This window comes from Copadichromis virginalis, linkage group LG4, assembly GCF_057382275.1.
Source record: "Copadichromis virginalis isolate Kocher_CV1m ecotype Utaka linkage group LG4, C_Virginalis_male_GT1.1, whole genome shotgun sequence".
In the NCBI taxonomy this organism is placed as follows: domain Eukaryota; kingdom Metazoa; phylum Chordata; class Actinopteri; order Cichliformes; family Cichlidae; genus Copadichromis; species Copadichromis virginalis.
This window is the reverse complement of record NC_140621.1, coordinates 12,127,122-12,138,214: the sequence shown is the minus strand read 5'-3', so window position 1 is coordinate 12,138,214 and position 11,093 is coordinate 12,127,122. Positions and strand designations below refer to the sequence as shown.

Here is an 11,093-nt window from a genome sequence, read left to right as displayed (position 1 = left end):
CAGTGTTTGCAAAGCTAGTAATGTGGTTTTAGAAACTGCACTCCTAACTCTTACTGTCATCATAGCAGTAAGTTTCACAGAAGGAAATGTGTGTTTTCTCTTAATGAAAACTAACATCTCTACCTTGTCAGGTTTGAGCCTGTTTCTGTTCTCATCAAGGACGTTTGCAACGGCACTAAAGTCTCTCACTGTCCACAGAGCTACAGGGGGCACTGAGATATTGGGTTGCAGCCATAGAGGGAAACTGGTTAGCATGTTCTTTCCAGTACTGAAGTGGGTCGCTTTTCCAAGTTTACATATCTCACAGTTTGCTATGGCAATGTTGTTATCATCAACTTTATAATACCTCCAGACTGCAGACGAAAAATGTTGGAACACTGAGCTACTAGTTGTTTCGCCGTCATTGTGGATGTTGGATATCGAAGAATCCATAGGTCTCTCATCCTATTCATGTAACCCCTACCTTGTTGATCCGGGCGACGTCCAGCGACGTCCAGGATTTAAAAAAAAAAGCAGTCAGTACCCATATGGAAAAGATATATATAAATCTTCTAAGGTTTGTATCTGTCTTGTGTGAAACTTGTATGAAAAGCATACAAGAGTGAAAACAGATGTAAGATCCCTTGAAAAGTTATATAAATGAAACTTGTATGTTTTGGATACTTCCTAAAACAATATATGAAAGTAATGAGAAAGTGGCCACTTTCATGAGTAAATCATATTAAGCCTTATATGAGTTTTCTCTATTTCTTTTCCATATGGGTAGTTTTAATAGTTTGGGAAAAGGTTTACCCTAATTATTGGTGATTGGCACATAAAGGATGATTGTTACTAGCATCGGGATGTTAGTTAATGCTAATTACTAGCTTAGGATAACAGTTAGTAGCTATGGGATATTAATCACCAAAAATATGCTTTCATGACATTATTGTGCATTGGGTGTTGGTCAGGGCTATCCAGACCGACAAGTGGGACATCGAATGGCCAAATTTAAAAATGTGTGCAGTGATTTGTGTGTAATCTTTGAGGACTCAAAAACGCGTGCTTCAGTCCACGCACAAATACGAAGCAATTTAACCACATGTATAACAATTTTACAAATGCGTATATCCAAACCTAAATAAATTGTGCATAAATAATCACTATTTATTAAGCTCAGCTCCACGAATTGGATAATCTTCTCGTTCAAAAACCTTTCTGTGCGTAGAAATGTCTAAAACGTCACGTAACATCTCTCTCGCTGGTTTACAGAACCTTACATGTATGTGCTTCACCTCATACACACAGATAGCATGGTGGGCTTTTGAGACAAATTTCTCACTGTCAACTTCCCTGAGCTGCTTTCATGTCCCATTGCAAAACTTGGACATCTGGACTTTGTCTCTATTCCTGCATTCTTTTATTTTTATAGTTATTGGTTTTCTTTTAATAAAGCAGGCGTTAATTTTTCTAAATGAACAGAACAGCTCACTTCACTTCTGTATGCTGACAAACTAAGTAAGACTGCTCCTGCTTGTTACTCCTTTGTTGTGATTTAATTTGATGTTGTGTAGCCATGCAGAGACAGTTTGCATATATTAGAATGTTAAGTTCAGTGATGTCATCAAAACAGTTTTAAAAAGGGACCTTTCAAAGTTTTAACTACATACAAAATCAAATAGTTAAAAGTGAGTTTAGTCCAGGGAGTACAATTTTGAACCAGTTTCCGATATGTCGTCAAAATCTTGACCAACCTTTGCTACGCCACGTGCTGTGGGTGTAAGTAAATATCTAGGTGAGTGAAGTCTCCTTTACCTGTCAATTCATCTTAAATTACAGGCTTTTACTTCAGGTGCTTTGATTCAGCAGTAACAATTTTTTTTACAAACTGCAGAACGCCACACTGAGCCCTGGTCTTTCAGGATAGGGGACAGGACGTCAGATGGGCGAATCAAGAGCTCCAAAAGAAGAGATGGTTCCACAGAGAGATTGGAAAAAGCTTCCAAAACAAGAAAGGACAGCAAAAGTCCAACCCCAGGCCCCAGCCATGTTTTCTTTGAGAAGTGTAAGTGAGACATTCACAGAGATAATTTTTTGTTTTATAGTTTCTGATCATCTGTAGGCCTGTGTGGAGTTCAGAGGTCTAATTGATTTTTGTTTATGCAGCTGCTTTCAGAAAGAAGAGCAGCAAACAAAAGAGCAGCGATGGAACAAAAGAACCACGCAATAAAAAGAGGAGGACATCAAGCTCACAGGAGGAGTCTAACAACTCCATCTATGAGACAGATGATCCTTTACCTAGCACATACAACGGTCACACTACAGGTAAGAAAAAGTTCAAATCACACCTTAAACGAGAGCCTCTTTCCCAAGCTCTCAGAATTTAGCTGGCATCCATCTGGTAATCACTAGAAAGTTTCCAACAGAGCCTGTATGAATGTGTAAAATGAGACGATGTCAGCTTTCCTACATGCAACTAATCACAACCCCGTGTTTGTTTTGTCTCTCTGTAGAGGACTTTGAAGAAAAATATGACGAGCAGGATATGCTGGGTGAAGGACAGTATGGGCAAGTGTTCTTTGGAAAACGTAGAGAAGACAATTTCCCAGTATGGCTTCTTATGTGTGCACTTTACGCATGTTTTCTTGTAGTTCATCCTGTTCTCTACGTGCTTTTTCCCAAACACATTTTCTCTTTAATGCAGGTGGTAATAAAACATGTTCCTCAGAAGTCGCTCTACCGCCAGCCAATGGTATGAGATGTTTGTCTTTTTCGGTTGTTTTTCGGGCAGCATGTACCTCAAACAGCCTAATGTTTGACAACTGACCCGGATGTTCTGTTTCTAAAGCTTCTTAATGGTAGAATGACCAAGATTCCTCTGGAGGTGGCATTGCTGATAAAAGTGGGGGCAGGACCAGAGGCTACAAGCAGCAATGTGACCCCAGTTTTACTCGACTGGTATAACTTAGAAAAAGAACTTATTATGGTCTTTGAAGGGGGCAAAAACAACATAGACTTGGACGTTTACCTGTCAAACAGAAGAGAAAGGATTTGTGAGAGCGACATTAAGGTCAGTGAGTAGCAAGAATAAAATATTTGTCTTTTATGAATAATTTAGATCTTATGGTTTTAACGTATCTTTCGTTTGTCTGTCAGGCCATAATGAGACAGTTGGTAGATGCAGCCACTGAAATGCACTCCAAGGGTGTTTTCCATCAAGACATTAAGACAGACAATATTATAATTGAAAACTCAGCTGAACGTTTAGCACATCCGCGTGTCAAATACATTGATTTTGGCTGTGGAGTCTTTTTTACACCAGAAGCAGTCACTCGAAGAAATGGTAGGTCATCAGCCTCATTGTTTACATGTTCTTGCCTGCCCACACGCCTTGTGTCCACATTCATTTCTTACCATTAATAATTTCTCTTTGGATTTTAGGGAGAAAATCACCGGCTCTAAACTTGCTGTTTAACGCCACCAAAGCCGATTGCATCACAGTTTTGCAGCTGGGCAGAGTGATGGATAGGCTGTTACACAACATCACCTCTTCCAAGAACATGTATTCGAAGCGTACCGATATTTCAGAAAGTAAGCCAGATGTTAATTCTTTAACCTGTCATGATTTGCATTACAAAACAGAAAATTCTGTTTAATGTGTTATCTGTATCGGTAATGCACATATCGATTTTTGTATGACAAACGTGAACCCCACCCTCTATTATATTTCCAAACAGACTGCGAGAGTTTTCTGTTAGGTTGCCTGGCAGCCACAAATGAAGACCGCCTCACCCTAGAGGAACTTCGAAATCATCCCTGGTTCAAATGACTTATCGACTCCAAGCACAACAGGGTTACAGAGCATAAGCTCTAACAGAGAAGTATTTGGTCAAATTCTGAAGCCATGTCACATATCTGTGTACGTTTTTAACAATTATGTCATTTTTACAGTCCTGCCCCTGTAGAGGCACCCCACAAAAACCACGAGATCGAAGTGGAACTTCCATGTATTGTCTTTTCCATACATGGTTTCTGTCCATAAATGGAAAATACCCCACCCACCCCCAGCAATCCGTGGAAAGGGGATCTCTCTTTGAATTGCCTTTCCCGAGGTTTCTGCTCAAGTTTTTGAGGAGTTTTTCCTCGTCTTCTTAGAGAGCTTGTGCTGGGTTAAAAAGAGTTGCTACTATGAACCTGAGTTATAAATACAGGTGCATAGTAGCAACCTGTATTGCTACACTGATCAATAATTAATTGATCAGTGATCAATTAATTATTCATGAATCAATTTAAACAAAAAATTGGACAAATCTAAAGAAATGTATTAATCAGGGAATTAGCAGCAACAGTAATTGGACAATCTAAATTTATCAGTTAATTAATAAATAAATCTGAATAATTCATCCTGCATCGCCTGTCTGCTTATATCACATAAACCTTTCACTGAAATTGATTTAATTTGTTATAATTATTAGTTTGTACTAATGCATCACAATTTCTTTGAAAGTTAAAGTGTGTGAATTTCCCATCTTAAACACGTCAGTGTGATCATCCTGTCCTGTCATGCTAAGAAATGCAGTTGTGAGTTTTCGTTGCTTCACTTGGACGAAACGCCCAAACACAAAAATGGTCCAGTGCTGTTTCTGACCGGAACACTGCAGGTTTAATGTCTTATAAAACATAAATCTATGTAATCCACACATACAATTCACCATGATGGGAGGACAACGTACCTCACCGTCCTTATCTCAAAAGTTGACCCTAATGTGACCGCTAAGCAACTTGTGAACTCTGCAGTCTGCATTGAAGGTCATGCTCTGGTTCATCTCTCTACCATCAGGTCTTGGAGTGTCTCATTTTACTGCATTAGCTCAAGTTCAATCGTGACAGCAACAACTGCTGTGAGTGCCTTCTGAAGTCTGCGAACTGGTTCACTTGACAATGTTTGTGCGTTTTTTGCCCTTTACAGCATTTTAGTGCAATTATCTAACAAATGAAATGGATTTATGTTTAATCGACGAGACCATCCAAGAAGGTTTTGTTTCAGCTGATGTGTAAAATTCTATTATATTACATGTGTATGCTACATACCACCGGTTATACACAAAGCCTGTCCTTTGTTTAGCTTTAGAATGGCTACACAAGACAAAAACATTAAATGCACTCATCTGCAATCTTTGCTATTTGCCACTCAGTGTCCGAGCAAGGTGTCAATTAGGGATGTGCTGATCATGTTTTTTTGCCCTCGAGTCCGAGTCATTTGATTTTGAGTATCTACCGATACCGAGTCCCGATCCGATACTTCAATAATACATAAAAAAAGAATGAAGCAGAACGAAGAAACAGATCCTGGATGTTCCTCATTTTTTTATTTAATTCACTTTATTTTAACGTTCAACAACTCTGTTAACAAACAAAGCACTTTTGTGAGGTAGCTTGAACAATCAAGTAATAAATAACATAAATTCTTCACTTATGGACTTTAGTGCAACAGTAAATATAAAAAAAGACTAATATAACAACAAATAGCACCTCAACTAAAAATATCCGGCAGGCATGTAAACAAATAAAAAAATAAAAGTGCCACAGTGTTTGCAAAGCTAGTAATGTGGTTTTAGAAACTGCACTCCTAACTCTTACTGTCATCATAGCAGTAAGTTTCACAGAAGGAAATGTGTGTTTTCTCTTAATGAAAACTAACATCTCTACCTTGTCAGGTTTGAGCCTGTTTCTGTTCTCATCAAGGACGTTTGCAACGGCACTAAAGTCTCTCACTGTCCACAGAGCTACAGGGGGCACTGAGATATTGGGTTGCAGCCATAGAGGGAAACTGGTTAGCATGTTCTTTCCAGTACTGAAGTGGGTCGCTTTTCCAAGTTTACATATCTCACAGTTTGCTATGGCAATGTTGTTATCATCAACTTTATAATACCTCCAGACTGCAGACGAAAAATGTTGGAACACTGAGCTACTAGTTGTTTCGCCGTCATTGTGGATGTTGGATATCGAAGAATCCATAGGTCTCTCATCCTATTCATGTATCCCCTACCTTGTTGATCCGGGCGACGTCCAGCGACGTCCAGGATTTAAAAAAAAAAGCAGTCAGTACCCATATGGAAAAGATATATATAAATCTTCTAAGGTTTGTATCTGTCTTGTGTGAAACTTGTATGAAAAGCATACAAGAGTGAAAACAGATGTAAGATCCCTTGAAAAGTTATATAAATGAAACTTGTATGTTTTGGATACTTCCTAAAACAATATATGAAAGTAATGAGAAAGTGGCCACTTTCATGAGTACCGTAATTGTCGGGCTATAAGCCGTTACTTTTTGCACAAGCTTTGAACCCTGCGGCTTTTAGTCAGGTGCGGCTTTTCTATGGATTGTCCATGATTTTTGTGATATCGTAAGACGATTTGTTTTGTTTGTTCCGGTGTTGTACGGCACTACGTTGCCTGGCGGAAGGGCATGGTATCAGACACACAGTATCGGGTTCAAGAGTGGTATGTTGGTCACATGTCCATCCGCCAGGCAACATAGTGCCGTACAAGTAGCGCGAAAAACAAACTTCAAAGTAGTGCTATGCGTTCAGCGGGAGGCGTGGATGATGTGCGGCGATAAGCGTGCGAAAAGCAAGTTATGCTCAACTCCACCGGTGGAATCTGACAGCGTGGAAAAGTGTAAAAACATCCATGATCACCAACGGATTTCGAAGGGCTGGACTGCTGCATGATGGAGAGGAGGACACCGCCACGGCCCTTCTGAGGGTGTTCGACTCTGACACTGACAACAAAGGAAAGAAGCTGAGAGTGGATGACGTAGCCATCCTGAGCCTATTCGTATCCGACACTGGAGAAGAGGACTTTGGTGGTTTTAGTGCGCAGGAAGATGGTGGTGAATGACTGACTTTTCTTCTTGTTAAAGCCATGTCACTGCACCTGAGCCTAAAAGGTAGTCCAATCTATTTTTCTGGTGTGCCCTAGGTTATTGTTATGTACTACATTTGTTACTCATTTATGAAGCACAGTACATGTTTCCCACTTGTAATTACCGCTACTTGTACATATACCTAAAAAGTTATGCAAATATGTACCCATAACTTGTTTTTCAAAATATTAATAAAAGTGATGTGTCTCCAAACAGCCATCTCTTTCCTGACAATTCGCTTTGTGCATATTCTCTTACATATGATAAGTCAACATTGAAACACCTGCGGCTTTTAGTCAGGTGCGGCTAATGTATGTACAAAACAGGATTTTCCCCTGATTTTAGCTTGTGCGGCTAATATTCAGGTGCGCTTTGTAGTCCGGGAAATACGGTAAATCATATTAAGCCTTATATGAGTTTTCTCTATTTCTTTTCCATATGGGTAGTTTTAATAGTTTGGGAAAAGGTTTACCCTAATTATTGGTGATTGGCACATAAAGGATGATTGTTACTAGCATCGGGATGTTAGTTAATGTCATGAATCGCTGTGCGGCAGGCAGGAGATGTGGACCCAAAATGCAAGACTCACAGACTCAGGGGATGAACTCAAAAACCATGGCTTTATTTGCTGGTAGGACAAACATACAAACTAAACTAAACTGGGAAACAACAAACTAAGAACTCACAGAGCGACACAGGGAGATCCACACAGCATGAGGGACGACGCGGCACTGACTCAGAGAAACACAGGGTTTAAATACACTGGGAAGTAATGAGGGGAATGAGACACAGAAGGAGGGCACAGCTGGGAGAAATCAGGACTGACGAGACAAGCAAAGCAGGACGCATTCACATAAGACACGGACCATCAAAGTAAAACAGGAAGTATCACACAGAGACGCGAACTTGACACAGTGGAGACAGCAACTAAGAAACACAGAGACATAAACCATAAGGCAGAGGTCTAAGAACCAAAATACACAGGGAAATACTCAGCTTGGAACACAAGAGACTAGACTAGAGGGAGTAACAAAAGACCAACCATGAGAACATAACGCACAATGCAGAGTGACAGAAAACAAGAAACTCAAACATGCAAAGACACACAATTACACAGAACAGAGGGGACACAGAGAGACATGAAGGGCAAGGGATCAAAACTAGAAGCCATAGAATAAATCACACACACAAGTACAATAATACAAAAACCACAAAGAACTAAAAACGCTGGGTCAGGAGACCCAGGACCGTGACAGTTAATGCTAATTACTAGCTTAGGATAACAGTTAGTAGCTATGGGATATTAATCACCAAAAATATGCTTTCATGACATTATTGTGCGTTGGGTGTTGGTCAGGGCTATCCAGACCGACAAGTGGGACATCGAATGGCCAAATTTAAAAATGTGTGCATTGATTTGTGTTTAATCTTTGAGGACTCAAAAACGCGTGCTTCAGTCCACGCACAAATACGAAGCAATTTAACTTTGACTTCTAATCTTTCTTGCTCCCATATTGGGCATGTTTGTCAGGTCAGCAGCTGTCTATGGATCTTGCAATTTGTCTGTAATATTGCCATTGATCCAAGTGCATCCAACAGTTCTTTACAACTGTTTGCAGTGCACTGCACTTAGAAGGGACTCCCACGTCTTTCTTCTCAAGTCTCTTGTTACAATGTAGTCAACAGTTTTGAGATCTTTTTGCTGGTTTTGGAAGAACACTTTTCACCTGTGTCTAGATATCAGAAAAAACAGAGGACAAAATTCCACAATACCAAAACATTTGATCTTCACAGGATTTTCTGTGAATGTTTCAGAAACATTGCCAAAATTCCCAAGTACATTACTTTCTCCACCACTGGGGCCTGACCGTTCCACGATAAAAATGGTGAAATCTGTCTGTGGAAGCATGAAAGATGACCATCAGTATGCTGTTTTACTACATATGTGGGGTGGGGCTATGACATCGCTGTTTGAATAGTTAATGATACAGAAGTGACGCAAGGGATGGGGCCTTAAAATATTACCCAGAGTGAAGGATGATGCCAGTGGACATGGGTAGAGGATGTTGTTGGCCCTTCAGTGCTGCCCTCTGCACTGCCACCTGAGGAATGTTGTGCTTGCCAGTGTCACTTGCAGCGCATTTGATATAGATCTACAGCCTTGAAGCAAAAGTAAACAATTTTTCTCTGTCTGTGTTTCAGGCCACATAGGCTGATAAATGATGGTAGACTCAAATGCAGGAGTCAAGTGGATTCAATTATAATTTTTAATAGTCTTTATTTTACACAAGCAAGAAAAGTAGCAGTTAAAGAGGATTCTAAGGAGATCTGGGTTACTCTAACTAAACTAACTAGCTAGAGTATAGTTAGTTAGTCCAAACAGAAAGATAACGCATGGAAAGTCCCGTTGGTGAGTGGTGATGCGATTACTTACTTAGGGGCACTAAGAGTACTTTCTGAGGGAGAAGCCACTGGCTTGCGTTTTCACAGGAGAAAAGGAAGGTGAGCAGGCAGGTGGGTAAATGAGTTGAGTGCTCCAGAGAGGACCTACAGGCAAGGTGGACCATCTTAAGTGAGACAGGTAGGTATTTCATACTTCAACTCCAAGGGTTGTGTAGCCAACTGAAATGAGTTTGACATATTCATATACACATAAATTAAACAAAAACACTCATAGTTAAAGGATAACTTATATAATGGTCATAACTCAAAATAATTTGGCACTGTTGTTAACACATAAGAAAAAACAAAACAACGTCTCAAAGTCATCACAAAAATGACAGAACAGTTGTTATCTAACTTACATTACTTTAGTGATATAAATGTAAGTTTTTCAGTACCTGTAGATAAATAGAGAGGACACCAAAGTTAGCATCTTTCCCAGGTCAGAGCTCATGTATTTCTGAGCTGTGCATGTCTCTAGTGGTTCCCCAGTAGTACAACACCACCATCCACTGACAAAATGGGTTACAACCTCGGTACATAAACATATAACTGTGTTAGTGTTCACCTCCTTGACATCTGGAGATGTTAATCTATCTCTGCTGCTCTCTCACCTCACCTGTGAGCAATCAGCTTTTCTGGCTCATTGGCTCCTGCCATTCATTTGTGATCAAACTGACTTTTTAATACTGGGACAAACATTCAGTCACTCCCCTCTATGACAGAGACACAGGAGTTGGTGCGTGGATGTTCACTGGTGGTTCACCAGCACTGATCTGGAGGCAGTTTCACTCCAGTCCAAACTCCTGGATCAACCCTCTGTACTGTGTCCAGATGCTGCAGGAAAGGGGAGCTAGAGTAGTTCTGTCAGATGCACAGCACTGAATTCTCACATAGATTGTTATTTTGCATAACATAGCAAAATTCTGTCTCTGGAATGCAGTGAAATGACAATTTTTCTTAATTTTTTAGAAAAACAAAACACTGATATATAAGAATTTTTTTTCTGTCCAAAAAATCTTATCTTGTGAAACTGAAGAGTCGCTCCCATCAGTTCTTTGAAGGAGTTTTGGTTCACATTCTCTTTCATCACTTTGTCTTTATCACACTTCAGTCTAGTGTAGCAGTCGGACTGTTTTCAGAGACAATGGCGTCTATCTTTTCTAACAAAGCTATTGTCTCTCTTCATACATCATACTAATTGTTTACGTGTGTTGTTGTTTTCAGCAAAACATTTCTTAACTTTCAAATCTGTCATTGCACTTTCACATTTTCACCTGGCTCATGAGTCACAACTGTCATTACATAAAGAAAAGATCCTTTCCCAAAAGTTTTATTTTACAGAGATTTATTTTTTATTTGTCCGTGGCATGAATCGTGAAACTCCAAGTCTCAAACTGTACAATGGCTCCATTCCCATGGATCACTCCATTCCCAAATCCTGGCAGGACAAGATGCATAGATTAGTCTGGCAAGCAACACACACACAAAGTCTAAACTCAACGATCCAGCGTTGACGGAAACTCAGAACAGCAGCAAACTGCCCGTGATGATGATCAGCTGCAGCTGGTGATGGTTGAAGAGCAGCAGGTGTGGCTGACTTCAGCGCGGGAACTCTTCCCAGCCTGATGGCACTTGGAAACCAGCCTTCTGGATACACACACATCCAAACACATAGACGAAACAGGCAAGCTGACCAGCGAGGGCTGTCAGACCATGACAGTCATTGACAGACAGATAGAAA

General features: G+C 40.1%; 1 protein-coding gene across 1 annotated transcript; it reads left to right on the top strand.

The window, feature by feature from the left end:
• Positions 1-1,209: 1,209 nt before the first annotated feature.
• Positions 1,210-4,217, top strand: LOC146710925 (serine/threonine-protein kinase pim-2-like). The gene is made up of 9 exons (XM_085455344.1): positions 1,210-1,225; positions 1,874-2,044; positions 2,146-2,304; positions 2,493-2,587; positions 2,684-2,731; positions 2,828-3,049; positions 3,136-3,322; positions 3,421-3,570; positions 3,717-4,217. Exons 1-9 carry the CDS (start codon positions 1,210-1,212, stop codon positions 3,806-3,808), a joined length of 1,140 nt encoding a protein of 379 aa, XP_085311470.1. The 3' UTR covers positions 3,809-4,217.
• The last annotated feature ends 6,876 nt before the right edge of the window (positions 4,218-11,093 follow it).

What these genes read in the sequence shown, in the direction of transcription:
- LOC146710925 (XM_085455344.1), top strand. An exon ending in CCATGTTTTCTTTGAGAAGT is followed by an intron (nt 2,045 to 2,145) that starts GTAAGTGAGACA and finishes TTGTTTATGCAG; the next exon opens with CTGCTTTCAGAAAGAAGAGC. An exon ending in TTTGTGAGAGCGACATTAAG is followed by an intron (nt 3,050 to 3,135) that starts GTCAGTGAGTAG and finishes TTTGTCTGTCAG; the next exon opens with GCCATAATGAGACAGTTGGT.